Source organism: Salmo salar, chromosome 10, assembly GCF_965601325.2.
Source record: "Salmo salar chromosome 10, fSalSal1, whole genome shotgun sequence".
Classification (NCBI taxonomy): domain Eukaryota; kingdom Metazoa; phylum Chordata; class Actinopteri; order Salmoniformes; family Salmonidae; genus Salmo; species Salmo salar.
Window position 1 is genome coordinate 99,997,212 of NC_138300.1, and position 17,178 is coordinate 100,014,389.

Genomic DNA, 17,178 nt, shown 5'->3' on the forward strand with positions numbered 1-17,178 from the left:
GCAACGAGAAGCAGCAATTTAAGGCAGACCTATGGAAATGAGATATTGTTATTGTTTGTTAATATTCTTATAGATGCCTTTATATCATAATCAAGTCTTATTTGGAAATTATTCTCATTATCTCCAAACTCTCTCCGCACAGTTTTACAACATGTTTTCTAAATGGAGAAAGTCCTTATCACCCCGGACCTTCTCACAAGGGAGCCAGACACAGCACTCTTGGGTCACTTCCCAATCCCACCTGTTCTTAACTCCTTGGCCTCTGAGTTAGGGACCTCTTGCCTTCCCTGCACTAGGGTTATCATGAACACTGTGGCACACAACCTCCTCACTACTGCTTTCTCTCCCTCTGCACTGCTCTCTGTCTCTGGTCTCTATGTAGTATTGGTTCCCCTCTCCTTTTATGGTGTCTCTCTCATTCCTCTGGCTGCAGACATAGGGGATTCCCTCTGTATGTATTAGCATTCTTTCACACCCTTCCCTCTCTCTCATTCTCCAGGTGTGATTCTGGGGGCTGTGTCTGGGATGCTGCTTCGTTATGCCTCTCCCATCCACCCAGACATTGTCATGGTGATTGCCTTCCCTGGAGACATCCTAATGAGGATGCTGAAGATGTTGATCCTGCCTCTCATCATCTCCAGTTTAATCACAGGTATGGTATGGTACAGTCATGGGTTCAATATAGGAGAGAGGACTACTGTTTTTAAATACAGTTTGTTCAGTTTATTATTTATTAGTATCGATCATCATCTTTCACTTTTAGCACTTCAAAGCAACTTAATAGGCCTATACTTATTCCACACTGCTATAACAACACATATTCAATCTGAAAGAGGAAAAAGGCCAGGTTTAAAAGTGCTTGTTTTGGCTGTAGGTCTGGCTGGTCTAGATGCCAAGTCTAGCGGTCGCCTGGGAACAAGGGCTATGGTCTACTACATGTCCACCACGGTGATTGCTGCCGTGCTGGGAGTCATCCTGGTGCTGGCCATCCACCCTGGAGACCCCAAGATGAAGGAGCAGCTGGGAGATGGCCAAAAACACGACGATGTGTCCAGCCTGGATGCCTTCTTTGACCTCATCAGGAACCTATTTCCTGAGAACCTGGTGCAGGCCTGCTTCCAACAGGTAAAATACACTACAACACCCACATTTATTTAACCAGGTGAGTCAAATTTTAGCAAATGTTTTTAACAACAATGGCCTGGATGAGACAGCTAATAAGGGCCTGGATGAGGCAACCCCAGAACAAGTCTTATGAAGACCACAATGACTTAAATGTTTTTGTATTTACATCCTTAGCCCTTAACTTTACCAAAAGTTAAGATGGGTTGAGATGTAAGATTTTAAGGACTTGTCTGTGTTCTCTTGTCCCACCTCAGATCCAGACAGTCACTAAGAAGGTGGAGAAGGTGATTGAGGAGGACCTCAATGCCACCACTGTGGAGGGGCTCCTGTCCAACGCCACCAAGGAACCTGAGTTCATCATCAAGAAGTCCCTCCAGTTTAAGAGTGGCATGAATGTGTTAGGTATGGTGGCTTCTCTTTTGGACCAGGCCGCAATTGTTTCTACAACCGCCCAAATGAAAGGAATTGTGCATATAACACTTTTAAAATTGTCTTTACTTATTTGTCTGAGAATAAACCAGTGCATCAGATCATATCACACTTCAAGTGAGCCCTGGGTGCAGCTAATTCTGTCTCACTAACTGTAGCAGATTTTTATTCATCATAAAAACAACTTCCCCATTCACTATCATCTTCTGTCTTCATACCTCTCCTTGAGCCCATTTACTCTACTCAATCCCAGCTGTGATTCCCTATCCTGACTGTGTGATGCAGGTGTGATTGGCTTCTTCATTGCCTTTGGCATTTGCATGGGGAAGATGGGAGAGAGGGCCAAGCTCATGCTGGAGTTCTTCAACATTCTCAACGAGATTGTTATGAACCTGGTCATCATGATCATGTGGTAAGAGATCTTTAGCCTTTCAAGCCCATTCTATATGGACTTACGGTAGCCATAAAAACCAGAGGAGGCTGGTGGGAGGAGTTATAGGAGGATAGGCTCATTGGGTGGCAGGTAGCATAGCGGTTAGAGCGTTGGGCCAGTACCCGAAAGATCGCTGATCCGAATACCTGAGCCGTCAATGTGACAAATATGTCGACGTGTTCTTGAATAAGGCACTTATCCCCTCATTTGCTCCAGCACCTATCTGGTGTATGTGACAATAAAACATATATTTGTTATTGGAATGGCTGGAATGGAATCAATAGAACGGAGACAAACATGTTTGATGTGTTTGTTACCGTTCCATTTATTCCATTCCAGACAATAAAACGAGCCCGTCCTCCTATAGCTCCTCCCACCAGGCTCCTCTGATAGAAACATGCGTCTAATTCACAAGTATTTTTATGATTGCGTTTGGTAATCCGGTATATATTGTAGACGTTGACTGAGAAGGATACAGTGGGGGAAAAAAGTATTTGATCCCTTGCTGATTTTGTATGTTTGCCCACTTACAAAGAAATGATCAGTCTATAATTTTAATAGTAGGTTTATTTGAACAGTGAGAGACAGAATAACAACAAAAAAATCCAGAAAAACGCATGTCAAAAATGTTATAAAATGATTTGCATTTTAATGAGGGAAATAAGTATTTGACCCCTCTGCAAAACATGACTTAGTACTTGGTGGCAAAACCCTTGTTGGCAATCACAGAGGTCAGACGTTTCTTGTAGTTGGCCACCAGGTTTGCACACATCTCAGGAGGGATTTTGTCCCACTCCTCTTTGCAGATCTTCTCCAAGTCATTAAGGTTTCGAGGCTGACGTTGGGCAACTCGAACATTCAGCTCCCTCCACAGATTTTCTATGGGATTAAGGTCTGGAGACTGGCTAGGCCACTCCAGGACCTTAATATGCTTCTTCTTGAGCCACTCCTTTGTTGCCTTGGCCGTGTGTTTTGGGTCATTGTCATACTGGAATACCCATCCACGACCCATTTTCAATGCCCAGGCTGAGGGAAGGAGGTTCTCACCCAAGATTTGATGGTACATGGCCCCGTCCATCATCACTTTGATGCTGTGAAGTTGTCCTGTCCCCTTAGCAGAAAAACACCCCCAAAGCATAATGTTTCCACCTCCATGTTTGACGGTGGGGATGGTGTTCTTGGGGTCATAGGCAGCATTCCTCCTCCTCCAAACACGGCGAGTTGAGTTGATGTCAAAGAGCTCCATTTTGGTCTCATCTGACCACAACACTTTCACCAGTTGTCTTCTGAGTCATTCAGATGTTCATTGGCAAACTTCAGATGGGCATGTATATGTATTCTTGAGCAGGGGGACCTTGCGGGCGCTGCAGGATTTCAGTCCTTCACGGCGTAGTGTGTTACCAATTGTTTTCTTGGTGACTATGGTCCCAGCTGCCTTGAGATCATTGACAAGATCCTCCCGTGTAGTTCTGGGCTGATTCCTCACCGTTCTCATGATCATTGCAACTCCACGAGGTGAGATCTTGCATGGAGCCCCAGGCCGAGAGATATTGACAGTTCTTTTGTGTTTCTTCCTTTTGTGAATAATCGCACCAAATGTTGTCACCTTCTCACCAAGCTGCTTGGTGATGGTCTTGTAGCCCATTCCAGCTTTGTGTAGGTCTACAATCTTGTCCCTGACATCCTTGGAGAGCTCTTTGGTCTTGGCCATGGTGGAGAGTTTGGAATCTGATTGATTGATTGCTTCTGTGGACAGGTGTATTTTTTACAGGTAACAAGCTGCGGTTAGGAGCACTCCCTTTATGAGTGTGCTCCTAATCTCAGCTCGTTACCTCTATAAAAGACACCTGGGAGCCAGAAATCTTTCTGATTGAGAGGGGGTCAAATACTTATTTCCCTCATTAAAATGCAAATCAATTTATAACATTTTTGACATGTGTTTTTCTGGATATTTTTGTTGTTATTCTGTCTCTCACTGTTCAAATAACCTACCATTAAAATTATAGACTGATCCTTTCTTTGTCAGTGGGCAAACGTACAAAATCAGCAGGGGATCCAATACTTTTTTCCCCCACTGTACCTCTTTTTCTTCAGAGTGTATACAGTATTAAACACAGGAGGCTGCTGAGGGAAGGACGGCTCATAATAATGTCTGGAATGGAGTGAATGGAATGGTATCAAACAGATGGAAACCACGTTTTTGATGTGTTTGATACCATTCCATTTATTCCGTTCTAGCCATTACTGTGAGCACGTCCCCCCCAATTATGGTGCCACTGGCCGCCTGTGGTTTTAAACCTCTCCTCTGCCCCTAGGTACTCTCCCTTCGGTATCTGCTGCCTGATCTGTGGTAAGATCATCTCCATTGATGACCTGGAGGTGGTTGCTAGGCAGTTGGGGATGTACATGGTGACTGTAATTGTGGGCTTGATCATCCACGGAGCCATTTTCCTGCCCGCCATCTACTTTGCCATTGTCAGGAAAAACCCCTACACCTTCTTCATGGGCATCTTCCAGGCCTGGATCACTGCCCTAGGGACAGCCTCCAGGTAAGGGCCACAACATTGCATGCATCAAACTATTTACACTATTTACATCTAACTGCTGTCACTGTAAATGTACAGGTAACTTTTCATAGAACTATTATAAAAAGAGTAATATCTTTCATATCACATACGCAGGCTGAACATTGTGGAATAATGAATGCAACACCATGACTCTCTCATACTGTAGCTGTGTTTGTCTCTGTCAGTGCTGGGACACTGCCTGTCACCTTCCGTTGCCTGGAGGAGAACTTGGGAATCGATAAGAGAGTCACTCGTTTCGTGCTCCCAGTCGGGGCCACCATCAACATGGATGGAACCGCCCTCTATGAGGCCGTGGCGGCCATCTTTATTGCCCAGATGAACAACATCTATCTGGATGCTGGTCAGATTGTCACTGTCAGGTACAGACTGCCATAAAACATACAGTTCCTTCAGAATGTATTTATACCCCTTGACTTATTCCACGTTTTGTTGTGTTACAGAATTTAAGATGGAATAAATATAGTTTTTTCCCACCCAACTACGCACAATAACCCATAATGATGAAGTGAAAACATGATTTAATACATTTTTGCTAATTTATTGAAAATTATAACCAGAAATATCTAATTTACATAAGTATTCACACCCATGGGTCAATACATGTTAGAATCACCTTTGGCAGCGATTACAGCTGTGAGTCTTTCTCTGTAAGTCTCTAAGAGCTTTGCACTCCTGGATTGTACAATATTTGCAATTTTTTTTATTTTTTATTCTTCACTCTGTCAAGTTGGTTGGTGATCATTGCTAGACAACCATTTTCAAGTCTTGACATCGATTTTTTCAAGCCAATATAAGTCATAATGGTAACTAGGCCACCCAGGAACATTCAATGTCGTCTTAGTAAGCAACTCCAGTGTATATTTGACCTTATGTTTTAGGTTATTGTCCTGCTAAAAGGTGAATTTGTCTCCCAGTGTCTGTTGGAAAGCAGACTGAAGCAGGGTTTCCTCTACGATTTTGCCAGTGCTTAGCTCTATTCTGTTTCTTTTTATCCTAAAAAACTCCCTAGTCCTTGCCGATGACAAGGATACCCATAGCATGATGCAACCAACACCATGCTTAAAAATATGAAGAGTGGTACTCAGTGATGTATTGTGTTGAATTTGCCCCAAACATAACGCTTTGTATTCAGGACATAAAGTTCATTTCTTTGCCACATTTTTTCAGTTTTACTTTAGTGCCTTATTGCAAACGGGATGCATATTTGGGAATATTTGTATTCATTCATTCAGAAATCCCTGAGCGGTTTTCTTCCTGTCCGGCAATTGAGTTTGGAAAGACGCCTGTATCTTTGTAGTGACTGGGTGTATTGAAATAACAAACAAAGTGTAATTAATAACTTCAACATGCTCAAAGGGATATTCAGTGTCTGCTTTTTTTTTTTTTACCCATCTACCAATAGGTGCCTTTCTTTGCGAGGCGTTGGAAAACCTCCCTGGTCTTTGTGGTTGAATCTGTGTTTGAAATTCACTGCTCGACTGAGGGACCTTACAGATAATTGTATGTGTGGGGTACAGAGATGAGGTAGTCATCATGTTAAACACTATTATTGCACACAGAGTGAGTCCATGCGACTTATTATGTGACTTGTTAACACATTTCTACTCCTGAACTTTTTTAGGCTTGCCATGACAAAGGGGTTGAGTACTTATTACATTTTTTGTTAATTTATAACAATTCTAAAAACATAATTCTACTTTGACATTATGGAGTATTGTGTAGGCCAGTGACATAATATCACATTTTAATCAATGTTCAATTCAGGCTGTAACATAACAAAATGTGGCTGAGAATACTTTTTGAAGGCACTGTACTTTCTGATCAGGGTGGGAATTTCACTGCCTACCTTATCAATGTAAGTAGTGACGTAAATTACATCAAATTTAGGGGACACTGTTATTCAAAGACACTTACGGTTACCATACATAGTTATGTGTTTGTGGATTAGGCAGGAATTGAGTACTCATCCTCAGGGATGCCAGTCCAAAATATCCTGAATCCCCATATTATTATTACAGTCACTCCAACTCACTCTGAACGTGCTTCATGAAGTAACTGTACCCATTAGCCTCAAGTGCAGTTTGGTTAATAGATACAGTCCTTGGCCTTTGGACTTTTAAATTTAATCTATAGAGCAGTTTTAACCATGAACTGTTTTCTCTCCTGTCTATCTTTCTCCCCATGCAGTCTGACAGCTACCCTGGCCAGTGTTGGTGCGGCCAGTATTCCCAGTGCTGGACTGGTGACTATGCTTCTGATCCTCACTGCAGTGGGCCTGCCAACTCAGGACATCAGCCTGCTGGTTGCTGTTGACTGGCTCCTGTGAGTGGATCTGCATTGCTAGTGATTCAGAACCAAGTTAATGTAATCATATGTATTCAAAGTCAAGGAACTTATTGTGGGAATGGCAGGTAGCCTAGTGGTTGGACTAGTAACCGAAAGGTTGCAAGATCGAATCCCTGAGCTGACAAGGTAAAAATCTGTCGTTCTGCCCCAGAACAAGGCAGTTAACCCACTGTTCCTAGGCCGTCATTGAAAATAAGAATTTGTTCTTAACTGGCTTGCCTAGTAAAATAAAATTGTGTATACAGTATATATACCATGCTCTCAACAATAGCTGAGTTTTCTTACCCCTATCCATCCCGTTTTCTGATCTCCACACAACACTTTGGTGTATTCCCACCCATTCCTTTTTTTCCAATCCCAGGGACCGGTTCCGTACCTCAGTGAACGTGGTGGGAGATTCGTACGGCGCGGGCATAGTGTACCACCTGTCCAAGGCTGAGCTGGACGAGCTGGACGCTACACATGGCAAGTCAGATGACATCGAGATGATGAACAAGACCTCGTCCTACTATGATGACCTCAAGAACCACCACGAAAACAACTCCAACCAGTGCGTCCAATATGCCGCTCACAATTCAGTCGTGGTAGATGAGTGCAAGGTACAATTCATGCTTGCGGACATAGAGACTGGTATATAGCTGCCTAACATGCTGCATGCTGCACTGCACCTTTTCTTTTCTCTCTTTCATTTTGCATGTTTGTATATGATGCCAATGTAAATACATACACAGTTATTTTAAGAAGAAACAGAAAAATATAAAAAAATACATGTGTATATATTTCCGTGTGAATTCGCTTGGAATATCAGCTTTTGTGCAATATTTATAAGAATACATTCTAAACTTGCAGAATATATTTCTATTTATGTAAATACCACAAACAGCTTATGTAAATACCCAAATAATTGCAAACCAGAAAAAATGCACCCACAAATATGAGACAGTGTCACTCACAAGTGCAAATCCAAATCAGTGGGCTTACCCTAATTCCCCCTCCCACCGCCACCTCCCCCACTCATCACCCCCCTTCTGCCACCACCTCCCCCACTCACCACCCGGCCTCATTCCCTCCCTTTCAACCTGCTGGGGTTAGATCTGAGAGAGAGGGAAAGCCATCTAAGCTGCGCATGCAGGTTTCACCACTATCTCTTTCCCCAAATCCCTTTTCAAATTATGGGGTTTAGGCTCTTTCTCCAGGCTACTTCAGAGGCTGTGCTGGATTATTCCTGCTGCTTTCTAGGCTTCGTTTATCAATTTGTGATCAAATTAGACTTCATAGGGTTTATGAGAAAACACTGTAGATGTGCATTCTCTTCGTACTCTGTTATATCCATTAAAATGACTTAAATTCCTCTGTCTAACTGTATCATTTTAAAGGGATGTCATATAATTGCAGAGAGAGTGATACAGTGCTTCATTAGCACTGCATTTTATGACTGAGCCCTGGCACCCTCCAGACTGGGACTGAGTCATTCTCAGTCTTTAGAGATGAGATGCTTTTGCATTTTCAGACCAGCTATTCTTGCTCATTGTGAGAAATCTTGTGAAATTGGAAGATACAATGTAGCTCACGATTAATCTGAAACAGTAACACTTTGAATCCACCGTTTGAATAGATCAAGGCCGTTGGCTGCTATGATGTGGAGGAATTTGGACTGCTTATTTTGTAGAGCAGCGGGCCCTGCTTTCAAAGGGCCTACTGATGAACCCATTCATTTATTACAGGATCAAGGGTGTTGCCTAGCAACACTGAGGCCCTTGCACTCCAATGGTCTGACCACAACAATATACTGTATTCTGACAATTTTGTATCCATCCATTAAGCTAGCGAAGCATGGTACAAAGGCTGTTTTCTTCCAATATTTTCTCTCTTTATTTTCTTGTATGTGGTGGGTGTACATAAACTAACTCAAATAACTTTTCTAACATTTATCCAAAGATGCAAACCATTGTAGAACGCCTTGCAAAATAACTTGTACAGACTAAAACATAACATTGCACTCATTTTGTAGTATTTTGTACCTTGTTTTATTTGTATCTGTTTTTGTATTTATAACATTTTATATACCGATCTTCTATTTTAATTGAATCACTCTTTTCGCAGAGCATTTTCCTGCACAGCAGGAAACACAAATTGTAGCGTAGGCAAGGTTTAAAACATTTGTAATTGCAACTTTAAAATTTCAGACTGGATTTGATAAATGTTTACAGGGGTTGGAACCAAAATAATTTTCCAATCGTTTAGTTATGAACAAAACCATTATTTGTTTCGTTTCGTTCCACTCTTACGACCTGCAAAATAAAGTTCTGAACCAGTTCAAATCCAAATAAAGTACCGGTTTATAGCGTTCCCTTCTGTTACTTTTTAAACCTGTATTTTTTTAACGTTAGCTCTACATTGAATTACTTCACCAATCAGTGCAAATAGATCAGCTTGCAATAGAGCGGGCAACCTATAGATTTGTTTACATGCTCAATGACAAGTGTAGGGCGTGAGATGCAACTGGAATTTTGCGGTTGGGGAGAGAGCGAGAGAGGGTGGAGGAGGAGGCTTGGTTTGAAGTGCTGGGCATCTTGTTATGACATGCATAATCTAAATTAGGCCCACAGAATTATACCTATGGTGGAGCGGCTTCTATGGAGGAACTTTGAATGTCTTTGAACTTCCGAGTGTTGGCTTAACGTTGGACCAGAGCTAGCTAGCTAGCTAACAAGCTTGTGTGTGCAGAGAGGCACCAGAATTAAAAACACTTAGTTAATAAATCCAATGTGAAGAATGATAACTATATTATCTGTAACTAGCATGGAAAAGTTTCCAGGTTGCGCAGCAGTCTAGGGCACTGCATCGGAGTGCTAGAGGCATCACTACAGACCCGGGTTCGATCCCAAGCTGTGTCGCAGTCGGCCGTGAATGGGAGACCCATGAGGTGGCGCACAATTGGCCCAGCGTCTTCCGGCTTAGCCGAGGGTTTGGCCAGCCAGGATGTCCTTGTCCCATCACGCTCTAGTGACTCCTTGTGGCGGGCCAGGCACATGCACGCTGACACGTTGGTGCAGCTGGCTTTTGGGTTAAGCAAGCAGTTTGTCAAGAAGCAGTGTGGCTAGTCGGGGTCGTGTTTCGGAGGACACAGCTCTCGCCGCCTCTCCCGAGTCCATATAGGAGTTTTAGCAATGGGACAAGACTGTAACTACCAATCAGATATCATTAAATTGGGGTAAAAGGGGTAAAAAAAATTACAGCATGGAAAAAGTTATTCTTCTCATTCTTCTCTAATTAAAAATCTCTCCCTAATTTCCTAATCACGCTTGTAACGTCAGTAGGCTAGAGTAGCTTAAGCTTCGGAGGGGGAGGGGTAGGTAGCCTACACGCGCACACACACTGGCAAAGATTTTCAGCTGGCAGGAAGACACTGGAATGAGTTTCTAAGTGACAGAGTGAGGGCTTTGCGTAGGCGCCTTATTGCGTTTTTTGTGGGACTAAAAAAATTGGTCCCGGAATGTAAAATAACATTATTAACCGGTTCCCATGCTTTTAAAATAACGGTTCTGTTCCGGAACAGAGCACTTTAGTTCCCGGTTCTGATTCTTTATTATTTATTTATTTATTTGGTTTTTGGTTCTGTTCCCTAAATCGGTTCCAACCCCTGAATGTATCAACCCCTACAAAAATGTCTATTCATTATAATCCGCATAATAATTCACATTTGCTGCGGCTGAATCATTATTTTCCTGCTGTGAGAAGCAGGGTCAAATTAAGATCCTCTGTATTTCACTGCATGTTAAATTTGTGATTATATGTTGATTGTTCTCAGGTCAGTAAAAGGTCTGGTGCTCGTTGTTAAGACAGACCACCGTGATTCCATCAGCATGATCCTCAGTGATTGTCCAGGTCTTCCTGATACCTTCAGTATACACCTATCTTTTATATTGTGATCAATCATATAATTGGAGCACAGAACCAATTGTTTCATTATGATAGTCTTTCGTTGATATTTTGACACTTAAAACAATTGGAAAAGTACAATTTGAAAGTAAAAGGCTTTAAGTATATAATGTAGGTGCAGCCAAATGCAAACCAAATAATCAGAGTAGTTCTACAGTTCTTCTGCTGCCTTTGCTCCAAAGTATTCAGTCCAGGTCATGAAGCATGCACTGTGCCTGTTTACATAGATGTGTAAACCTGCTGTTTAGATGTCCATGGTGATTGCTTTCAGGTAACCTCGACCACTAATGGCTCTACCGCTGCGGCGACCATGGCGGAGTGCATGCTTGTTGAGGAGGAACCCCAGAAACGTGAATAAAGCCAGCACACAGATCCCCAGTTCCACATGCTTTCCTATCTGGTGAAAAAAAGAGTCATGCGAACAAAACTACTAATTGTCTTTTTTTATGTAGTTTTATTTCTTTTTTGAAATGTTTGTATTAGTTCCTACAGTGTTTCTAACCGTCTATCTGACTGACTAAGAGGACTAATACTAATTCACTTATCGGTGAGACGATAACAAAGGTATGTTTGACCTGTTAGAGCACTAATGTTTGCTTCATAGCAAACATTTGTACAACATAAATTATTCCTAGAAATATATGCATCCTGCATCTATAAGAGTACTGCATTCAAAGCAGGGGGAGGGTCAGAGTTTGGGGGAGTAACATTGGAACAACAGTCCTCCAGAATGTGATGGTAGCTGTGAGTTTGTTACTGGCAATTTGGCAGTCTAACAACAGACAATGTGTGGAAGATAAGAGTGTGAGTCATGCTAGACTGAAGGAATGCCTGTATCAAACTTTACATTATTACACACGTCATTACTATTACCAATGATACCACAGTAGGCATCTGTTGAGCCCTGGCCCCTTTTTCCTCACAAGTTAACCTTTGACCTATACCTGACAGAGCCCATGTGACCTATCTGAGTGTCTTTGTTACCTGATATTACCCACATTCCCCAGGGGGAATTAGGGTGGTGATACTGTAGAATACAGAGACACATACCTACAAGGGCAGGGTCTGCAGCCTGAGCCTTACTCCACAAGCACATGTTCTCTGGAATTCAAAAGCACAAAACACATATGAAACATGGAACCTCTACTTCCCTTTTTTATTGTAATACGTTCTTTTTTCTACTGTAAGGGAAAGGGACTTCTTAAATGTCGCTTCTAGCTTCTAGTGTGAGATTATATACTGTATCTGTGTGATTTGGGTGTGTGGCTGTGTGTATATGTGTGGATGGGTTGGGGGTGAGAACATGACATATCTCCCCAGTTACTAATAGGGACCAAACAGGCATATAATCAATCAAGCCAGAAGCCTTTGAAACACCTCCATGACTTATTGACGGTCATTTCTATCGTCTTTCGGGGTTTCTTACTCTGTACACAATCTATTTGTAGCTAACTCCAAGTGAAGATGGTGTCTCATTACTCATTTCAACTCCTACAAATTATATACCAAGAGGTACATAAAGATCTCTTCACGCAATTACTGCAATGCCTCAAACAGAAAAGTAAAGGTGAAATTTGTCCCCAGATACCAATATATCAATAGCTTCAGTTCAGGGATCTTTTTCATATAAATTAGTCCAAGTACTGAAGTGTAGGAGGTATTTATCAGACCCCTCTCCCTTCCACTGAAGCTATCAATTTGATTATCTGAGGCTAAAAATAATGAGAACCAAGTGTAAATTGTGAAGGCTCTAGGAAGATATCTAGAACCATGATTAATATGCCAAGTAAAGCAAAAATCAAGTTGTTCCAAAACTGAAAACTAATGTAATACTGAGAAGTACAAATAGCACAATTGCAGCTTTGAGGATGAAAGAGTTCTAGATCATTTTTTATCCATTTTTGACACAGGTCTCTTTTCACATTTGACATTTGTAATCGAAGAACCCAATAAAGGGAAACTATACTCAGGCTGTAGCATTAACTCCTTGGCAGGGAAAGATACACTTTCACCAAGCCCTCAACATGTTTACCTGCTCATGAAAGAAAATAGGATATTGACACTTGCCTTTATATAGCACAACTTAAATATGAAAGCTGTGACTTTGAACACATCGACTGTTTAACACCTTGATATTTTTTAAAGAGAAACATTTTTTGCATATCTTGCACCTATATGACAGAGACAAAGTTTCCCTTTACAACTATTCCTAAGTAAGCTACTTTAATTAAGGGATTATTTTTAGCACACAGAAATTTGCCAATTTTTCCAACTTTACCATTCCAGTGACTCCAATTTTCTTGGCTTCCCTTAGTGCCTGAAAGTACAAACACACATATATTATCAAAGATGCCACAGAACAACCATAGAAGTTAAAAAAGTAATAAGACCGCAAGTTTCAACAGGTTGATAACTCACTGCACAACTAGTGGCCAGTTGGCAGTATTTACATCCTAAACTATTTTTATCCACCCCAAGAGTGGGGTCTCCTTTGTGAGTAAACAACCTATTACCACAGACGATGACGACTGTTCTCAGAGACCCTGAATGCTGCAGCTGTGTGTATCATTGGTCTCATATTGTTACTAATGTATAGCAGTCATCTTGGTGCCTGAAAATGGCCACTACAAACATGGCAACAATAAGGTAGGAGAATTCTATCCCCCTAATGGAACCAAACTGGCTAAAAAGAGAAACCCACATGAAGTTAGATCACTGGCTGCTAATCTTTAATACATGTATGTGACTGTATGAGAGACGTTTTGTGCAGGTGAGGCGTTCTGCAGGTGTGGATGTCATTTCTTTATCTGTGTCGTGTCCTGCTCTATGGTCTAGTTTTGTTTATTTTGTTCAATGACAACCTTGCTTTGAAGATGTTAACTCCAAACTGTGCAGTCAGTTTGACCGTTATAACAATGCCGATTAAAGTAACACTAGAAAACTTAACAAGCATTCATAGTGCAGCACACAGTCATTTAGTTACCTGAAACACTTTCTCAGTCAGAATATCAATGCCACTTGTATAACTTGTATAACAAAGTGTGCTTCTCTACGCCACAGCACACAATGGCGTTCTGCTGTAAGAGCTGCATGGACACTGCCATCACACACAGACACAATGCACAGACACACACACACACCCATGCCCGCACACACACACTTATGCACACACACGTATGCACACTCGCATACATGCACAGTCGCACACAACACATACACACATACGACACTTGCATGCACATACGCACACAATTAAACCTGGAAGGTCACCACACACATTCTAACATGCAATGAGTGAGATGCTGAGCACAGCACTAAAACCCCTGACGGCCCTAGGGCTCGGGCCTGACCTTTGACCAGTGTGTCACCATAGGGATTGAGTGTTGGAACACTATTATGTTCAAACTCACTGTTGTAGGAGCATGAAGTTAAACATGATGATATTTGTTTTGCACCACTATCTTAAAAAGCATGATATTGAAGTGCCTCCTTGCACTTTGTGTACATATTGAAGGTAACAAATATTTTGTTTTATTTTTGGGAGGGGGGGGGGGTTGACATGGTATGTAGGAATAGAGATTAATTGCTGTGACAGTTTTTTGTAATCCTCTAGAGAAATATTATCTATGTTCTGAATAAAAATAGATTAGTCAAAATGTCGAGAAAATAATGTGTAATAAATTGCTTATTATTATTTGTTAATAGCTGTTAACTAGTTTTCTCACTTAGCTGCCACACATCAATATATACATATCTTTTTTTGTATCTAATGTAAGCGTTTTGAATGTTTGTTCCATGGAGATATAAGTTGTGTCCATTCATTTTCATTGTGCATACATGTTCCAGAGATCACAATGATTCTGAAGCGCACAATGTTGAACTGGAAAGACAAATAGAAAGAGGAGAAACTATCTGATTAAAAAAAGGAGTCCATGTGGGGTGATGTGCTGTTTCTAAGTTGGTGAAATGTGGATGTTATCATGACTAGGTTTCCAGAGGAAGAGGAAAAGGTCAAATTTACCATTAACTAATGAAACAAGTACAGCTTAGCTCGTTCATTATGACTAAAATAGCAAATCTGATCAGAATGTCTGGCCTTGCACCTAACAAAATATAGCTCCTCATGTGGTCACCCAGATCCTGTTCCAGGAATCATCTAGACTTTCTAACAGAGAACACCACACTCACCATCAGTGTCCGCCTCCTTGTCTTGTGCTTTATGCATCATATTGTGGTAACTACAAGACATACATATTTACACCAAACAGTCATAATTCATGTTTAGATTATTCCTTACAGTTAGAGACAGTAACTGTAATGAGCCCCAGTGTCATATCCATACACTAGCCTCTGTCTATCCAGAACTATCAACCCACCAGTACCATTTCATAAACCTATCCAGACACATATTGGTAACTTTGCCTTTTTGCCTATCTTCATTTTCATCACAATTGTTTGCACACACACAAACAAACCCAATATTGAGTAAAGAGGATGTTCAAATGGAAATGGGTTGGCACAGTATTTCTAAGATGAGCCAGTATATCTTCAAGTCTGTATTCTACAGAAGTCTCTGTCTTTCTGATAGGCTCCTCCTGAGTAGACCTGATAACCTTTCTCACTCCTGCCCTACCTTTCGCTCCCTCGCTTACTGTTCTAGGATGTCCCTTATTTGTAAAACTGTTGCTGTAATTTTGATGTAAAGGGAGAGAGTATGTCTGGGAGACAGAATATTACAAAATAAAGACAAAAAATATCTGATTTATTTTCTTTACCAGATCTGTGGTATAAAAGTATGTTCATACATATCAATAAGTGTTGTACCATTGGTGTACATACGATTATGATAACTAATAAATGTTGATTCATAACTAAATGTGGTCTGTCCTTTTAGATTTTTTGATGAACACAACTTACAAGACGGACACTCACATTGAACTGTATATGTGCTACCTTCATACAGTCTTCTTGACTATCAAGTGATCACTTTTCATGGCATACTGTACTGTACTCAGAGGATTGACTTAAGGTCAGTTGACACACACACACACACACACACACACACACACACACACACACAGACACACACAGACACACACAGACACACACAGACACACACACACACACACACACACACACACACACACACACACACACACACACACACACACACACACACACATTATGAATAATTCACTGCAGCCTTTTGCTTTGGCTCTATTGGACCCCTGTCTCTGTGTTGCTTCTCCAATTAAACCTCAGTAATTATGTGCCCTTTCCCCACATCTCAGAGAGAGAGAAATAGACAGCAAAATAGAGAGAAATAGATTGACAGGGGGAACAAAACCTAACACCAGCATAACAAAGGTGATTAATTCATATTATATTGATGAAAATTGATAAATTGTATGGACACATTTACTTCATGTACAGTACTGTATTACTCTGCATTTCTATCACAAACTGGACACCAAACACACAAAATGGAGGAGTAACAGAAAAGGAAATACAGATGAATAACAATACCAACTGAAAAATAGATGAGCACACCTGGTGTAAAGAGATCCAGACACTTTTCTGTAAGGACAGGACACACCTGCCTCACACATGCACCATATTAAAATTAATTATAAACTGGGTGGTTCGAGCATTGAATGCTGATTGGCTGACAGCCGTGGTATATCAGACCGTATTCCATGGGTATGACAAAACACTTATTTTTAATGGTAGAAAGAAGAGGAAGGGAAGCGCTACTAAGGTACACAATAGTACATTTTGGTAGACCTATTTTTACTGCTCTAATTCCGTTGGTAAACAGTTTATAATAGCAATAAGGTACCTCGGGTTTGTGATATATGGCCAATATACCACAGCTAAGGGCTGTGTCCAGGCACACCGCGTTGCGTCGTGCAGAAGAACAGCCCTTAGATGTGGTATATAGACCAAATACCACACCTCCTCGGGTGTTATTGCTTAACCATAAAATTGCAGTGCAAACAACAGAAGACAAACCAATATCATGACACACATAATACTTATAGTTTAAAGCATGTGATGAAGGAATTACAGATTTCAGGTGAGAACCAAATGATCAGATTCCAAACTACTTAGAGAAAATCCTTACTCTTGTGTACTGTTGGTATGTGTGTGTTGCACAACATGAAGGGAAATCCAGCCATGTGTACTTTCGCTTTTGCTTACGTCTCACAACTTCCCTAAAGGGAAAGTATGTGTGTGTATAAAAGGCTGATCATAAATGAGGAGTTGAAAGATAGGATAGACAGAACCTGGTAAACCTGAGCAGGATAGTTCAGA

The 17,178-nt window shown here is 41.2% G+C and overlaps 1 protein-coding gene across 3 annotated transcripts in view; it reads left to right on the top strand.

Annotated features, from left to right (window-relative positions):
* Positions 1-15,739, top strand: part of LOC106561309 (excitatory amino acid transporter 2) — a 62,845-nt gene extending 47,106 nt beyond the window's left edge. For 2 of the 3 annotated variants that reach the window (XM_082957294.1, XM_082957295.1), the window contains exons 3-11: positions 500-652; positions 875-1,125; positions 1,380-1,527; positions 1,840-1,966; positions 4,303-4,536; positions 4,740-4,934; positions 6,763-6,897; positions 7,283-7,520; positions 11,135-15,739. In XM_082957294.1, coding sequence (XP_082813420.1) covers positions 500-652; positions 875-1,125; positions 1,380-1,527; positions 1,840-1,966; positions 4,303-4,536; positions 4,740-4,934; positions 6,763-6,897; positions 7,283-7,520; positions 11,135-11,221 — 1,568 coding nt within the window. In that variant the 3' untranslated portion in view covers positions 11,222-15,739. The remainder of the gene's footprint in view (positions 1-499; positions 653-874; positions 1,126-1,379; positions 1,528-1,839; positions 1,967-4,302; positions 4,537-4,739; positions 4,935-6,762; positions 6,898-7,282; positions 7,521-11,134) is intronic. The other variant, XM_082957296.1, reaches the window with a different exon arrangement.
* The last annotated feature ends 1,439 nt before the right edge of the window (positions 15,740-17,178 follow it).